The sequence below is a fragment of the Durio zibethinus genome, chromosome 15 (genome assembly GCF_047325235.1).
Source record: "Durio zibethinus cultivar Kanyao isolate XHJ-2024 chromosome 15, ASM4732523v1, whole genome shotgun sequence".
NCBI lineage: Eukaryota > Viridiplantae > Streptophyta > Magnoliopsida > Malvales > Malvaceae > Durio > Durio zibethinus.
The window spans coordinates 6,881,092-6,899,464 of NC_143176.1; the positions used below are offsets into that span (position 1 = coordinate 6,881,092).

The 18,373-nt window shown below is 30.9% G+C and overlaps 1 protein-coding gene and 1 pseudogene across 1 annotated transcript; one reads left to right on the forward strand and one right to left on the reverse strand.

Annotated features, from left to right (window-relative positions):
* The first annotated feature begins 3,631 nt into the window (after nt 1-3,631).
* LOC149514621 (putative disease resistance protein At4g27220) lies at nt 3,632-12,823 on the forward strand. Its single transcript, XM_089744222.1, is given in 5 exon segments — nt 3,632-4,483; nt 4,486-6,683; nt 8,022-8,540; nt 11,199-11,963; nt 12,359-12,823. Coding segments are annotated over 5 exon segments (4,431 nt in total). The 5' UTR covers nt 3,632-3,666; the 3' UTR covers nt 12,491-12,823.
* A 3,507-nt stretch (nt 12,824-16,330) lies between these two features.
* On the reverse strand, nt 16,331-18,373 carry LOC149514622 (uncharacterized; annotated as a pseudogene).

The following is an 18,373-nucleotide window of genomic DNA, read 5'->3' on the forward strand; positions in this document are numbered from 1 at the left end:
AATATTCATTTAACTTTTTTTTTTGTCAAAATTAAAAAAACAACAAAAAAAGTTGGTTGCAGTGGAGTAGAAAGCCGGATATATATATTTTTGGGTTCTAGGGTCTTTTGATCTTGTGTTTTTGGAGCTTCTCTACTTGTGATGGGGAGCCGGAGGAGAGAAGAGAGGAAACGGTGCCATTGGTGGTGATAAGTGGTTGAGGGTGGCGTTTCTAGTTTTTATGGTCTTGGGTTTTGTTTTAAATTTAGAAGTTTCTATCAGTTTTTAGGAAGACTTGATATGATATGAGGAAATGGAGGATCAAGGAGAAGACTTGGGTGAGTTTTGGGAAGGAAAACGGTGCCGACGAGCGGCGTACGATGGCGGTGCTATTAAATGAAGTAGGGTAGTCAGACAAGTTAGAAAATGAAACAAATTGATTTTTTTTATAAGGAATTGTTTTTTTAAATAAATTCACGTTGGCATAACCGTGTGGTAATTGAGCATAGGCCATGTGTGAATATCAGTTTACCTATAATAGTGATCCTACAATTTTTTTTTTTTTAATGTTATAATTATCCAATCATAATAAAAAAATAAATCTAAAATTTTTTTATAATCTTATAATTAATCAATTATAAAAAAAATTATATAAAGGTTCACCATTTAAAAGTGTGGATTTCACATATTTTTTGTAAACCCTATAAAAATATTGAATTTTAGTTGGTTAGTTGTTTTACAATAATTAGAGGTGGTATGTGTCATAACGTCTAGATCCGAGGATCTATCGCTAGATATTGACTTAAAGGAGTAGCCACCAATCTTTTTTATCTAGGTGCGATTGGCCATCTAAAGAATCTGTCATTTCATGGAACACCTAAGCTTAAGGGTCCCTAAAAGAATAGGTTCGGGTCTGCTAACCAGAACAGGGTTCGGGAGTTTGGTTACGTGTGAGGAAGGTTATAGCACCCTCACAACACCCATCAAAAGATGGTACCAGCTTAAATTTGTGTTATCCAAAAAGCCTTAAAACTTACCAAGTAATTAATTATTGGAAATTATTCTCAATTGACTCTAATACTTTTAGCAGAAAATTGAGAGAATTCCCTCACCGCAGGAGTATGCAAGAAAACTACTGTTTCACTTGCAGAGGCTCCGTCGTCGGATTAATTAAAGAAAAATCAAAATCAAAATCAAAATCAAAATAGAAAGGAAGGAGAGGATGATTGTTCTTGTGTAGGGAAAATTGATACTTTCAACTTTTCCCCAAAAATATTTTTTGAAAGTTTATTTTTAAGGAAAATTGATACTTTCAACTTTTCCTCAAAAATATTTTTTTGAAACTTTGATTTCCAAGGAAAATTGATACTTTCAAGTTTTCCTCAAAAATCCTTTTTTTGAAAATTTATTTTTAAGGAAAATTGATATTTTCAACTTTTCCTCAAAAATCCTTTTTTTGAAAATTTATTTTTAAGGAAAATTGATACTTTCAACTCTTCCCTAAAAATATTTTTTCAAAAATTTTGATTTTCAAGGAAAATTGATACTTTCAACTTTTCCTCAAAAATCTTTTTTTGAAAATTTATTTTTAAGGAAAATTGATACTTTCAATTTTTCCTCAAAAATATATTTTTTTATTTTTATTTAAAGAAAATAGAATAAAATAAAAGTGAAAATAAATAAAGATAAAAAATAAAGAAAAGTAAAACAAAAATAAAAATAAGATAAAGATAAAAAATATTAAATAAAAAAAATTCTAAAAAATTCTAAAAAATAAAAAAAAATAAAACATGGAGCGGCTCGGCTATCGGCTCGGCTCGGCTCAAGGAAGAGAAACGTCTCGAGGGGGGCGGCTTGGAGCTCGGCTCGGCTCGGCTTGGAGGGGGACAGGCACGCGCGGGTCAGGAAGCGGGTCGACGGTCGGGTCGGGTCGAGTTTCGGTAAAACATGCGGATCCTCTGGGTTACTTAAGGCCAAAACGACGTCGTTTTGAGAAGGTATAAAATGCACTTCCCTCTATTTTTCGGCAGAACACTCCTCCCCTCTCTCTCTCTTCTTCCCTTTTTCTCTCCCTTCTCTCTAAAAGGCTAAAGAACGCCGGTGGGATTTTCACCGGATTCTGGAAAATGTAGCCAAAATCTAGAAAATTTCGTCAGAAGTTGGTCGAAAGATCACCGGTTTCTGGGAATCTCGTCGGAAACTGGGCAGGTCACCGGAAACTTCAAGTTTGGCCGAAATTTTCGTCGAAAAATTCAAACTTCACCGGAAAATTCTACCAAAATCTGGAATTTTCCAGAAATTCCCAGAAAAAAAATCACCAAAAATTCTCAAAAAATTTCTTCTCACTCCCAGAACACTCCTAAACCTTTCCTCAGCTTCCTATATGCCTCCTTTTCTCTCAAATCAGTAGCTTTGCTGCTGTTTGTTCTGTGTCCAGCATCTGTTCCAGGAGGTCCCTTTTATAGGGATTGATCAGGAGTTCCTGATCAATCCCAATTCCTCCTGGAACGGGGATTCAATTTTTGAGTCCAACTGGACTCTTCTGATTGAATTCCCATTCACAGTGGGATTCTTCAACCTTTAATCTCAGCCCTCAAAAAATAATAATAATAATAATAATAATAATAATCGGATCAGATAAATGAATAAAATAAAATTAATAGATAATTAAAAAAATAAAATAAGATAAATCCAGAAAAAGAATAAATAAATAAATAAATAACTTATAATATAATAATAAATATATAACTATATAAATAAATTACATATAAATATTAACAAAAAAAAATAACTAAATAAATCAATATATACATATATTAGTACATAATAATAATAATAAAATAAATAAAATACAAAAAAAGAAAAGAAAAAAAAATAATACAAGAAAAAATTGCATTGGGCTTACCCCTTTGGGCCAGGCCCAATTGGTCTGGGCCTGGACCCAATTGGGTGTCTACAGTATGTTTCCAATAAAAAATTATGTAAGTAAGGTTCACCACTTATGTAAGTGTGTACTTCCTATAAATTTTGATGTGCTTCATACAATTATATATTATAATTGGTTAATTGCATACTATAATTATTGTTAGTGATACGATTGCAGATGATATATTCCTGTAGTATCTTCATCCAACATTTAACTCTAAATGGTATGATGATCAAAGAAACAAATCTTTATAATGTTGGTGACTAAATCATTACTTTTTATAGCTTGGGTGTCCAAAATAAAAAATCAACTAAAATTGTTTGACCAAACAAGTAATTAATCGTTTTTAGACTGTTGCTTAACTGTTACAGTATGATACGATTTTTTTGGTTTTCTATCCTATTAACACAAATTTTTTTATTTCATGTTTTCTGAGTAATGTTTCGTTATAAATTATCTAAAAATATTGTTTTTTATCACGTGTTTTCAGCTTGGTAGAGTGCTGAAGAAAGGCATTTGGTTCTCATACTTTGAATTGTCTTCACCTTGCCTCGTTACGTACTTAAAAAGTGTTACTCGACAGAAAACTGAAGAAAAAGCAGTTGGTTGTCACACTTTGGACTATCTTCACCTTGCTTGGTATGTTTAGAGAGTTCACCTTCATTATTCTTTAATTTTCTTTTTAGTATCTTCACCATGATTTATCTCATAGCCAATATTTTTATGTTTGGCAGAAGTTTCTTCAATTTGAGCTGTCAAGAATGGCTTGTGGGTTTTGCGAGGATGCTCTCTCTAACTGCGTGGGAACACTGCTCGTGGATTGGGTGGCGAAGCCAGTAGGACGTCAATTTAATTACATTTGTTGTTTTCACAACAATGTTGAAATGCTTAAGGAAAGAAAAGACGAACTGATAGGTGCTCGAGCTCGGCTGCTACATAAGATTGAGGATGCTGAGAGGCAACTTCTAGCAATTCAAGATGATGTTGGAGGCTTGTTATCAAAGGTGGACAAAATCCTACCAAATTTGGAAACTTTGGAAAGCGAAATACAAAAAAATAAGAGATGTTTCAATTGGTGTCCTGATTGGATTTGGCGGTATCGCTTAAGCAAGAAAGCAATGAAGAACACTCTTGTTATTTGTAAGCTTCTTGTCAAATTTGATCAACTTGGAACAGTGGGCTACCATTCAACTAGTGCAATTCCGACCATAGAATTCCTCTCATCTAAGGATTTTACGGTTTCTAAATCTTCAAAAAAAGCTTTCGATCAGATCATTGAGGCCTTACAACATGACAAGGTCAGCATGATTGGATTGTGGGGGATGGCAGGGGTGGGCAAGACAACCCTAGTGCGTGAAGTTGGAACTCATGCCGAAAAATTTAAGCTGTTTGACAAAGTTGTGATTGCTACTGTGACTCAAAAGCCAAACGCTGAAACAATTCAAGATGAAATTGCAAAATACTTGGATTTCAATATGAAGGATGAACGAGGAAGAAAATCAAGACAAGAATTCTGGTTGAAACTGCAGAAACTGCAGAAGGATAAAAGGATTCTAATAATCCTTGATGATGTTTGGCAAAAATTGACTTGAAAGAGAATATAGGAATTCCATTTGCCGAGGATCATAAAGGCTGCAAAATTCTTTTAACAACTCGCCGTCGACAAGTATGTGATGCTATGGAATGTCAAAGGACAATACCACTTGGTTGTTTAGAAGACAATGAAGCTCGGGCTTTATTTAACGCCAAAGCTGGTTTAAACGACTCTTCTGGTGCTTCTATTGAGGATGTGGCAACTAAAGTTATCAAAAAATGTAAAGGTCTGCCCATAGCTATAGTTACATTGGCAAGTGCTCTGAAAGGTAAAAATCGTCATGGGTGGGAAGCAGCATATCGGAGACTCGAAAACCGCACATTGCTTGACGTAGAAGACATTGATCAACAAAATGCTTACCTATGTTTTGAGGTAAGTTTTGATTATCTGAAGAATAAGACCAAGATGTGTTTCTTGTTATGCTCTTTATTTCCTGAAGATTATGAGATTTATGTAGAGGAGCTGGTGAGATATGCATGGGGACTAGAGTTGTATAAAGGTATGGGCTCGATTGAAGCAGTGAGGAGCGAAGTGCTTGCGGCGATGGACATCCTCAGGGATTCTTGTTTGTTGTTAAATTGTGGAGAAAGGCATGTTAAAATGCATGACTTGGTTCGTGACTTTGCTTTGTGGATAGCATCAAGCAGAACGGAGTTTTCTTTTATTATAAAATCTGAGGTTGTTGAATTGTGGCCAACGGATGAAAGTTTTGAGCCTTACAAAGCAGTCTCCTTCAAGACTAGTCGGATTGTTGAACTTCCTAAAGGATTGCTATGCCCAAATCTCAAAATTCTTGTACTTGGTGGAGATAAGAAGATGACAACTTCAAGTGAATTCTTTGAAGGAATGACAGCATTAAAAGTTTGCGCTTTGAATTCTAGATTGATATCTCCGGATGCATTTCAGTTTCAAACAAACCTTACAACTCTTCATTTGGAAAGTTGCAAACTCTTGGACATCTCAGTGCTTGGGCAGTTGAAGAAACTTGAAGTTTTTTCATTTAGTTGCTCTGATATCAAAGAATTGCCAGAAGAAATAGGTGATTTGGATAATCTTAAATTGTTGGATTTATCATATTGTGAAGAGCTACAGAGAATCCCTTCTCAGTTAATACCTAGATTGTCCAAATTAGAAGAACTATACTTGCATGGTTGTCAATTATTAAAATGGGCCACTGAGAACACTGTTCGAGAAGAAAGATTTGCCAGTCTATCAGAGTTGAATTCCCTCTCAAACTTGATTGTATTATCTTTAGAGGTTTGTTCTGAAGATATTCCAAGAGACTTTGTGTTCTTTAAATTACAAAGGTTTTATGTATGCGTTGGCATTGGCTTTTCTAATTTTTATGGATTGAAGATGGACTCTGAGATCTGCCCATTCTCGAGATCTTTAAAGATTGAGGGGTCTGTAATAGAGGCATGCAAGCAGTTATTTGGGGATACAGAATCTCTTAATCTGACAAATATGGTGGGTTACCAAAATCTTGTTCCAAGCTTGGAGTTGGGCCAAGTGGTACTCAGTAAGCTGACTTCTCTGGGTATTGAGAGTTGCGAGTATATGAAATGTCTCATTGATACTACAAAGCAGCAGGTGCTAACCAATGCAATTCCAATTCTACAAAGTCTTGAAAGGTTGAAAGTTGAATCTTGTGATGAGATGCAAGTGCTATTTCAGATTGCTGAATTGAGGAGCATACAGCAAGGACCCAGTCATCGTGTAAGCTTACAAAGCTTGAAGCTTGTAAGAATAGACAACTGCAATAAATTGAGATATATCTTCCCAACGTCTGTTGCTGAAAGTCTTGGACAACTGGAAACACTGAACATATCCTCATGCTTGGAATTGGAAGAAATAATTCCCAAAATGGAAGTGTCAAACATCAATCTCCAACGTCTAAGGAAAGTATTTGTAAGTCGCTGCCGTAACTTGACATCTCTTTCCTCATTGTCACATGGTCAAAGTTTGGAGAATTTGACAACACTTAGTATTCGGGATTGCTCTCGATTGGAATATACTTTTCCAATCTCAATGGCTGAAGGTCTTCCGCAGCTGAATAAGGTTACATTGCAAAGATTGGCTGAATTTAAAGGAAGGGATGGAAATGATATTGTACTCATGCTGCCATCTTTACAAGCGTTGGAAATAGGAGAGTGTCCACAATTTATCATTTCGACTAAAATACAGGTAAGCCTATTTATTTGTATTTTTGTCTTTTACTTTGCAACTATGCTTGGTTGGACGGAGTGGAAAAGAGTAGAAGAATAGAGAGTGGAAAGAAAAAAAAATCGATCAAAATTTAATCCTTTTAAATTGGGAGAAAAACATTCTTTTATACTTAATAAAACCTTTTTTTAAATAATTTTTCTTCTAATCCTTTTTCTTTTTTCTTTTTTTGTTTATCTTTGGTACCAAACAATAAAAAAGAAAATTAATTTTCTTTTCTATCATTTATTTTTGCTTTCCTCACCCTTTTTCCCTCCCTTTATTTTTCTTCCAACCAATTAAACATAGTGTTAATGTTGTCGACATATTTTTTTTTCTTGATAAATTGGTGTTGGAAAAGTTCAAGTCCAAGAGCTACAATATTTAAAAGATAGGCTTTGTGTTACTTTGGGTAAAACTAATGTAAACCTACTTCTTCACTACTTAAACAATGATAGTTTAAAGCTCAATTGTGGAATTTTAAGATAGCTTTCTTTATTTTACTTTCATCTATAAGTTTTGTGCAATATTATTTTGCTTTCACCTACGTTATTATAAAACTCAGTTTTTTTCATATACAACTTTTTAAAATGTTTAAAGTTAATCTATTATTCCAATCATTATTAAAAGTTTAATAGAACACAACCTTTTAAAATATTTTAAATTCATCTGTTATTCCAATCATTGTTAAAAATTTAATGGATGTGCACATGACATGAATTTCAACTTAAAAAGTTTCAAAACTCTCACCTTTTTATCACGTGCAAGTTTACATAGTTATACACATATACGCACAAAAAATATTTTGCGATGATAAATTTAGTCAAAATTTAATGATTGATTGTTCAAATTGATGAATTTGAATTTAAAAACTCGTGAATAAAAATTTTGAGTTTTAATTAAAACCGTGAATGAAATGAAATATTTTACAAAAATCATAAATGCGTGATGTAATTTACTCTAATTTTCATCGACATTTTCTTTGCTAGGTGTCTTTCTCTTTATATTTGAAGAATGTATTGTCCATTCCAAATATGTTATTACTGCTTGTTTTCCATTTTTAGGAGATTACTATAATTAGTTTCTTGAGTTGTCTAAATTGATTTCATATAGTTATTTTAATGTTATAGGAGATTGAGTTTTTAGGAAATATCTAGCTAGGTGATTTCATTTTAAGTTCAATTAATTATTACATACAATGCTAAATGGTCATTTCTTCTCATAAAAAAGCCTTAAATAATTAATACTATGAACTAAAAAACCCTTAATATCACCATTTAGCATTATTGAATTTATGATGAGATACAAGTGCTATTTCAGATTGCTGAATTGAGGAGCATACAAGAAGGACCCAGTCATCATGTAAGCTTACAAAGTTTGAAGGTTGTAAGAATAGACAACTGCAATAAATTGAGATATCTCTTCCCAACGTCTGTTGCTAAAAGTCTTGGACAACTGGAAACACTAGACATAACCGACTGCTTGGAATTGGAAGAAATAATTCCCGAAACGGAAGTGGCAAACATAAATCTCCAAAGTCTAAGGGAAGTATATGTAAGTGGCTGCAATAACTTGACATCTCTTTCCTCATTGTCGCATGGTCAAATTTTGGAGAAATTGTCAACACTTAGGATTTGGGGTTGCTCTCGATTGGAATATACTTTTCCAATCTCAATGGCTGAAGGTCTTCCGCAGTTGAATGAGGTTACATTGGGAAGATTGCCTGAATTAAAAGGAAGGGATGGGAATGACATTGTACTCACGCTGCCATCTTTACAAAAGTTGTATGTGGATGATTGTCCACAATTGACTCCTTTTATCATTTCGGCTAAAATACAGGTAATCCTATTTATTTGTGGTTTTACACTTTCAACTATACTTTGTAGGAGGAATATAAAGAATGGAAGAATAGATAAAGAAAGCTGAAAGAAAAAAAATGGGAACTTAATCCATTTAAATTGGGAGAGAAAATTCTTTTTTTCTAAAATAAAACCTTTTTTATAATTTTTTATCTTTGGAAACAAACACTTAGAAAGTAAAATAATTTGACTACATAGTGTTAATGCCGTTGACTAAATTTATTTTCCTGATAAGTTGGTGACTAAAAAGTTTTCAAGTGCTACAACATTTAAAAGATAGACTTTGTATTACTTTGGGTAAAATTAATGTGAATCTATTTCTCTCTACTTAAGTAGTGATAATTAGAATCTCAATTGTGGACTTTTAAGATAGCTGTCACTATTAAAATGCATCAGACATCGATAAGCTTTGTGCAATATTATTTTACTTTCATCCACAATCTTATGAAACTCAATTTTTTCATTTACACCTTTTAAAATATTTTAAATTCATCTATTACAACAATCATTATTAAAAAATTAACAGAACAATTTTTTTTTAATGTCACATGGATGTGCATATGACAAGAATTTCAACTTAAAAAGTAAAAAAAACTCCCACCTTTTCATCACATGCATGTTTACATGGTTATACACATACACAGTATTTTGAGATGACAAATTTAGTCAAATTTTAATATTTAATTGTTGAAATTGATGAATTTGAAATATTTTAAAAAAATGGTGAATGAATATTTTGAATTTTAATTAAAACCATGAATGAAAATGGAATATTGTACAAAAGTCATAGATGTATGGTGTAATTTACTTTAATTTTCATCCACATTTTCTTTGCTAGTTGTCTTTTTCTTTATATTTGAAGTAGGAATTGTCCATTCTAAATATGTTATTACTTTTTGTTTTCAATTTTTAGGAATTTACTATAATTAGTTTCTTGAGTTGTTTATATCTATCTCATTTATTTATTTTAATGTTTTAGGAGAATGAGTTTTTAGGAAATATGTAGCTAGGAGATTTCATTTTAAGTTCAATTAATTATTGCATAAAATGCTAAATAGTCATTTCTTCTCATAAAAAAAGCCTTAAATAATTAATATCACAAATTGGTTATTTCTTCTCATAAAAACATAATGTTCGTACTATTTAGCATTATTTATCTATTTTTTTAATATAAAATTAGTTTTGATTTTACTAATTACGATTGCAAGTATATAATTTTTTATGAAAATATTAATAAAAAAATTATAATTATATTTAAATGTTTCACTTAAAAAGTAAATAAATTATATATAAGATAAATTTAACATAAAATTAAATTAAATTCATAAATAATAAGATTTAAATTTAAAACATCAAATTTCTGAAAAAAAATTTTACCACTAAATCAATCTTATATTATTTAAATCAATAAAAAATAATTTAATAAATAATTATTAAATTGCATTTGTACTAATGAAATGCATTGAAAAAATGCATTTCATATCTTAATGATGATTTTCTGTCTGATTAACCCACTTATCTTAATGCATTATTTTTCAAGTCACTCAAATGAAATATCCAAAAATATCTGCAAGATTTTCTAAGTATTCCCTACTGGATTCCGGTTTTCTAAGAATTCCCTATTGCTGGCATAACAGGGGCTACAGAACAATATTACTCTGGTTTTCTAAGGATTCCTTATCCCTGACATGCATATCAGGGAGTCTAGAAATAATAGCACAGAAATTTGTTATTTCTTCCCATAAAAACATAAATAATTAATACCATGAACTAAAAAACCCTTAATATCACCATTTAGCACTATTGAGAGTAGTGTGAGCTTTAATTGGTCAAAACAGAAAAACCAAGCTGAACTAGGTGATTTGGCTCAGTTTAGTTTAACCCCAAAAACTTTTCAAACCAAACTGAATTAATAATTTAGTTTTGAGTTAAAAATTAAAACAAATAAAATAATTAATTAAAAGTAATAATATTTTTGTAAATGTTTTAACGCATATAAGAAAATATATTTCTTTAAGCATAATTCTTAGAACAAACTTTATTTCTTAGATATATTGAAAAGCCATATGTAGTATGTACTTTGTGTTTTTAAACGTTTCATATGGATTCATTTTTATTCATGATATAGAACTAATCTTTTCAAAACTGTTGTTTTATATTTTAATTAAATTATTTGTCTTTGATTTAAATTAATGAATTGAGAGTATTTCATTTATAATTATCTTTGTTACTATATTATAGTTAACCAATCACAATTAAGAATTATGTAGCCACCATTTAAAATGTGGCTTCTAAACAATTTTTTGATGGGCCTTGCACAATAGTAAATTATGTTTAGTTAATTGTACTATAATAATTATAAGAGATATGGTTCTAAATTAAGGATTTTTCTAAATTTTAATTGATTAGAATAAAAAATTTAAAGAAATTTAAAATTTAAACTTAATTCACGTTAGATTTACTTATATTGGTCGTTTCATTTAATCATGGTTTAAGTGGACCTTTAAAGCAATATATTTAATATAATGATAAGATTGTTAAAATCAAAATTTTATATAGAATTTAAAATAAAGAATAAATAAGTTTTTAGTTATTTTTTTATATTTTTTGAATTAATAGTTAAATGATATGATTGCAGGTGTTACAATTTAAGGATATGGGAGAAAAGAAGAAATCATGCAATATGATAGTTCCTAAATTGGGACAAAAATTACCAAACATGGAATATTTGACCATCATTAATTTTGAAGAGTTATTTGATGGTGGATATAATTTTTCAAGTTTGAAGGAACTAATATTGGATGATCTACCTGAATTGCGGGTGGCATGGAAAGATCCCGTCCAAGTTGTCAACTTTCAAAACCTCACTAAATTGCATGTCTTTAGTTGCGGAAGGTTAAGATATATCTTATCACCTACCATCGCTCGGAATTTGCCACAATTGAGCTCTTTACGGATATATGAGTGTGAGGAATTGGAGCAAATTATTGAAAAGGATGGTCAAGCTTCATCACAAGGTCATCATCTCCAACCTATATGCCTCCCTAATCTGACTGAAATAGAGATTCATAAATGCGAAAACTTGAAAAGTTTCTTTCCGATTAGTGTTGCTCATGGCCTTTCAAAACTGCAGAAGTTAATTGTTGAGAACGTCTCCAAATTAGAACAAGTATTTGAACAATCAGGAGATGAGGCAAATGGTAGCGAGGAAAAAGAGAAAGTGATACAGCTACCTCAATTGGGCACCTTACATCTTTCCGAGCTACCAAACCTTGTGAGGTTCAGCCCTGTGCGTTATCATTTCGTATTCCCATCTTTGTATGATTTAACTGTAAGAGGTTGTCCCAATATAACCACGAGCTTTAGTGTTGATTCAGAGCAATCTGGGCATGCCAAAACAGAGGTACGCTACGCTCCCTAACTCTCAATATAAAAGTATCAAAAGCTGCCCTGCCTTTTGTCTGGCTGAACTTGGATAAGCTTATGAACAGAGGTTCATCTGTTTTACATTTTTCATGCTTTTATTTCCTCTTTCAGCTTATAAATTATGCAATATTAATCTCGTCTGTTCAATGGAACATGTTATGGATTTCAATTGAAATTTGTCATCCAAGTGTTTGTTTTAATTCCTAATGAAATTGAAAATGTAATTGGCTGGCAATATTAATTCCCAATTCTATTGGGTGCTAATCTTTCTTATTGGGTTCATTCAATGGTCCTTGGTGCGTTATTATTTCAATTTACTGAATTATACATGCTTCTTGGTCTTCACGTGCCATGCTTTAATTTGTTTTGCAGGCAATCCTATCAATTGATGAAAATATAGTGGAAGAGTCTACTAGAGCTCAACAAAAAACATGGCCAATTGGTAGTGATATAAGCTGGTGTTCTTACATAAAGGTAGCACACTTTTTCAGAGTACGGAGATGAAGAAATGAATGTGAGTTTGAGAAGATACCAGTGAATGAGGCAGTCGCTAATTTGCTGCAGCATTTCACAAAACTTTGTGCCAACTTCATAGACTTGCAGCCAAAAATTGCGATCATATTAGAACGCTAATTTCTATGAGGGTACATAAGACTGCATTCCTGATTATTTGTCTTTTTTTTATCAGCTAAAAGTTTATAGTTTGCTGTCTTTTCCACTAGCAGACTTGAAAACAAGGACCTTTTAAAACATCAATGTGCACGTTTTAATTGTCTTTGTGTTTCTGTAAGGAAGTCACGTGAAAATTCATCAATTCTGAATTTCAGTTGAATAGCATTTCTTCCTCCCTCTAGACATTAGACAAATCACATACTATTTTGTGGCATAAGAATTGCTATAATAATTCCTTGCATCATAATTTCATACAATTAGATTGATTTTTAATTTTTTGCAAAACAGCTAGTCAAAACTAAGTTTCCCTAGTTGATGTTCTAGAGGTTGCTTTAACTAAAGAAGGGATCTTACTGAGTTAAATACTTACTAGAATACAAATAAATCAAAACAACTAAGTTGATGGAAAATGTTGGACTAAAATGGTATGCGTTTATATGTTCAGCTTAGCAGTCCAAGTCATTTCTTGCAAAAGGAGAATTAATCCTGAAATTAATAGTCAAAACTTAGAGTCCCATATATAGTTTATTTTTATGGGTGTAATTTTATCACTTTATTATATTTGTTATAATATATAGATCCATAAATTTATAGCTAGACTTAATAAATTAAGGAGTTGCTACCAATTTTTTTTATCTAGGTGTTATTGGTTACTTAATAAATCTATCTCTTTAAGAAGCTCTTAAGTTTGACGAAGGTCCTTAAAAGAATAGGTATGGGTCTACATATCAGAACAAGATTTAGGAGTTTAATTACATGTGAAAAATGTTATAGCACACCCACATACCCATCCAAAAGATGGTACCATTTTATTTTAAATTTATCTTAAGGTTTTGAATCTAATGGCTTCAAACTTTTATGTTAAATATTGAAAATAATTTATAAAATTCTTCCACCAATATGGTAGAATTCTTAAAAATATTTTCTAACTTCAAAAGTATTCAAGAATCACATTTAATTTCTTGAAAAGGCTCCGTCGTCGAAAATATTTTTGTTAGTTTTTTTTTTGGGTTTTTTGTCGAAAATATATCTAATTATTTCACAATTTAAGTCAAAATTAGAAATATTTTTTCTTTTTGAATCTCTAAATTTTTCACCAATTGGGCTTATTTAGAAATTATTTTTATTTCTCCTTTTTTTTAAAAAAAAAATAATATGACAATTATTTTTATTAAAATTTCATTTAAATTATTCCATTATTTGGGGTAAATTTAAAGAAAAATTTTCACTTAGAGATTTCTAAGAAATTCACCATTTGAGAATTTCTAAGAATCTCATCTTTTGATAATTATAAAATATTTTTAACCCAAATTTTTATTTTATTTTTTTTTCTATTTGAAAATAAAATATTAACTATTGTTATTGAAACTTTATCTAAATTATTCCACCATTTGAGACAAATTTAGATAAAATTTCTCACCTAGGAATTTTATAGAAATTTATCACTTAAAATTTCTATAAAATTTCTATAAATTCCATCATTGAATAATTAATATTTATTTTTAAAAAATTTTAATTTTAATTTTAATTTTTTAATTTAATCATGCAAAATAATAAGAAAAAAAAACATATAAAAATATAAAAAATATAAAAAAATGGCTTGGCTGGAATGGTTGGAATTCAGCTTTGCTCAAGGCAGAAACAACAACTTGGGAGATGCGGCTTGGCGGCTCGGCTCAGCTGGAAAGATTGGTTAAGGCATGGGCCAAACGTGGGTCAAAAGCCAATTGCGTTACAGGTTAGGTCACCCAAATAGAAAACGTACGGATCCTAGATCTTCTTAAACGCCAAAATGACGTTATTTTGGGAAAGCTAAAAAAGCCCAAGTTCAAGCTTTCTGCCTTTGATCTCCTTTTCCCCTTCTCTCTATTCTTTTTCTTTCCTTTCCCTGTCTCTCTAGAACTGGATGAACTCCGGTTGAATCTCTATCGGATTTTAAAAAATATCATCAAAATCTAGGTTAGTTGGTCGAAAGTTCGTCAAAAAATTCAAACCTTACCAGAATCTTCAACAGATTTTGGAAATCTTGGCCAAAAAATTCAATCGATGTCGAAAAAGTTACCAAAAAATTTAATCAACACCTAAAAATTCATCGAAAACTAAAAATTTTCGTCGGAATCTAGGAATTTTTCAGATTTTTCTAGAAAAATCCCTTTTTTCCCTGAACCCCAAATTTTCAAAAATTTTTACTGCTTTCTACTTTTTCTATGATTCTGAGATTTTTGTTTTCTATTTTCTCTGTGTCTTCTCTCTGTGTAATTCAAGGCTAAATTTATAGGAGAAGTCAAACGAATTTCTGATTAATTATGACTCTTCTGTTGACATTTATCTTCTTAGAAATTGAACCCAACTACAATTTTTCCAATGCCATTTACGGTAGAATTTTTGCAAAATTAAATATGTTATCTCCTAAAAAACTAATGATAAGTCCAAAACTAATTAAAAAAAAAGATAAATAAAAAATTCAAAAATAAATAAGAACAAATGAATAATCAGCTCGAAAATAAAATAATAAAAAACAAATAATAAAAATAATACAAAAAAAATGGCCAATTGGGTTGAAAAACTTGGGCCTTATTGGCTCAATAGATTTGGGCTTAGGTCCAAACACTGTTGGATCAGGCCCAATGGGCTTGGACCTGGGCTAATTAGGGTGTCTAAAATATTTTTATATAATTTTAATCATCTGTGGATTAAAATAGAATATTTCATCCAAAGTTTATTTTTTTGTTCTATATTGTTTATATGGAAAATATTTATATTTTATTTTAAAAAAAATTCATAGGATAATATAAATCTGGAAAAATTAAATAGGACAATTTGATTTTTAGTAAAAAATTTTTGAATTTATAAAAATTAAAAAAATTTTTAAATTTATTTAGAAAACCAAAGTATATGTTTTGAAATTTTATTTTTATTTTAAAATACAATAGAACTTGAAATTTTTGTATGAATTTTTCTTCTTGATTATCAGCTCGAGCCAAGCTCTCGTGTTGCCTTTTTTTGCTTAATTATATTAAAAATAATTTTTAGTGCTATATGGTGGTGTTGTTGGAATCGAAATTTGCACTATTTTATTTTGTTTTGAGGAACTGGAGAGGAATGCAAGCAATAATTTACGGAAAAAGGGAAAATTAATTACATCAAAGGATCAAAATAAGATGGCTAATAAAGATCCCTTCTTAAGCTCCGATCAAGTATATGTAGTCTTAAATATATTCTAATCATTTTTTTAAATTTATAAAAATTTAAATATAAGTTTAAACCGTTTTTTTCATTTTAATTGGATTGATCAAACTTTAGTTTTCTAATAAGTTTAAACATTTTTCAAAATTTCTATAAGTTTAAAAGTTTTTTTCACTAAAAAATAAATTGTCCTATTTTTTGGATTTATATCATTGTACATCAAATTTTTTAAAAAATAAAAATATAAAAAATTTTTCTTCAGTCACCTATTCTAACCTTCCCAAGCTCTTCACTGTTAAATTGACATTATCACATCTTTGTTAAATATTGAATTTTTTATGATTATAAATTTAAGTGGAATATCCTTCACTTATTCTCAATTGATTTTCACTTAGTTGCTTAACATATATTAAAATTTAGATTCTATTCTGTTATTTTTTTCAAGTTTGTGATCCAATAATAATCTTTGTTAATTTTGTAGCTTGTTTAAATTTGACTATTTAATCTGCTAGCTCCTTGCCGGATAATTGAATTTTCAAAGCTTGCCTTTGACAAATAACAAAGTTATATATGAGCAACTGAAGAACAAATGATCATACAAAAGCATAAAATTAATGAAAATGGAGAAGGTGTAAGTTGTTTAAGCTCACTTGATAAGCTGATGACTCGAGCTTAGGCAACTCATGATTGTAATAGATTAAACTGGATGGAGGATGCTTGAATTTTGAGCTTGAACATATTGAAGTAGTTATTGGAACGGCTATGTGAGAAAATCTCCATCGAAGACCCCATTTTGTCTTATGCTTTTCTTGGACTTTGAATCCAAATTTGATGTTGAACATGAAGGTCCTTCCCTGAAAATGATACAAAGAAAACATAAATGGGGAAAACCTTGTACAGAATCTATTATGATAATTTTTCCTTTTAGTACATATGAGAAAGTACAAAGAGAAGCCGTGATTTGCATATTAAACCTCAATACTCATTATGTTTGAGAGATGAAAATTAAAATCAAATCTAAAAATCGAGGTGCCAGTTTTAAAATTGAATGCTCTACCATTACTACTTGAAGCTGCTTCAACTTGTTCATTGATGGAATGAGCAATGGGAGGATATTTGTTGTGAATAGAGCATTGTCTAGAGAGAAGGGATCTGATCTCTTCAAGCCAACCACCTACAATTTATGGTAACCAAATTCACACACAAAAAAAGCAACCCTGTTAGGCTGTTACTATTACATAACATCAAGGTCTAAAAGACAAAGAAGCTGCATTCTTAAGACTTCTATAAAAGATGAAAAAGAAAGGAAACCTAATTCTTTATAAAACGATCGTATAAATCTAGTTTTTTATAGGTTAATTCAGCAGGCAGTTTTCCCACTGTGAAAGGTAATGTTTAGAGGCCTCTATAATTAAAAAACAGAAAAAAAAAAGGCAAAATGATGTGAAATTCAGACCATAAACCTAATGAATTTCACAAGTAACATCATATTAATTAGTAAATGGAAAGAGATATTAAAAACTAGAATTTATCATTGGATCTAAAATAAGCTATACATGATTGAAGGCAAATACCTTCTCCTCTTCAGGAAATAAAGGTGTACAATTTCCACAATAGCCTTGGTTTGGAGGGGGCTTCGTCTGAAAATTCAGTACAGATGTTGATGAAGTTCTTGATGACAAATTCACCTACATAAAAAATAGAATTCCATCAATTCACCTAATTCTTTATCAATCAACGTTACCAGAAATGAAGATATACTTTAAAAAATAAATTAAAGATTCCAACTACTACTAGTCACAACACAAAATCAATTTTCTTACCACTGAAGAAGAAGGTTGTTGAAATGGTTGTAAACTTTGAATCGAACTAGGCAAAGCCAAATGGATTCAGATTCGTAAGGCAAAGTCAAATATGTCCTGAAAGCCAATCCAGGGTCCAACCGAGAACACTCTTTTTCAATGTTATACTCACAAGAACAAAATTTTATGACCATTATTAACACTGTCATTCCCTGAAAGTACTACAGCACCAGGATGCCACCCTGGAGAACCACTGCAGGTCAATGGAACAGTGTTTTCTGTACTGACAATATCAATATTTTGAACAAATAAAGGTGTTCTAACGATTGAATTTGGTGGTGAAATAAGTTCAGCAGGAAATGGAATTGAAGAAGCAGAAGAAGAAGAAGAAGAAGAAGAAGAAGATTGATTTGAAGGATGGAACTTTGGGATTGGCAAAAACAGATATGATGATTTATGATGAATAATTGGTAGTGAAATAACAGATTATGGGGAAGGCAAAATTGCAGTAGCAGCAGCAGCTAAAGCTGCATCTTTCTTTTTTTGTTCTTCTATTCTTATCTTCTCAAGCTGTGCCACACCAAGTCCTCTTTTTGGGACTTTTTTAGGCCTTTGCTTTTAGGAAGATCTACCGATATTGCTTCCAATTGCACCACCTCTGCTAGTATTACTATTGCTACACCTTTGGGTTTGATGTTCTTAAGCCATTGTTTTCACTAGCTTCCAT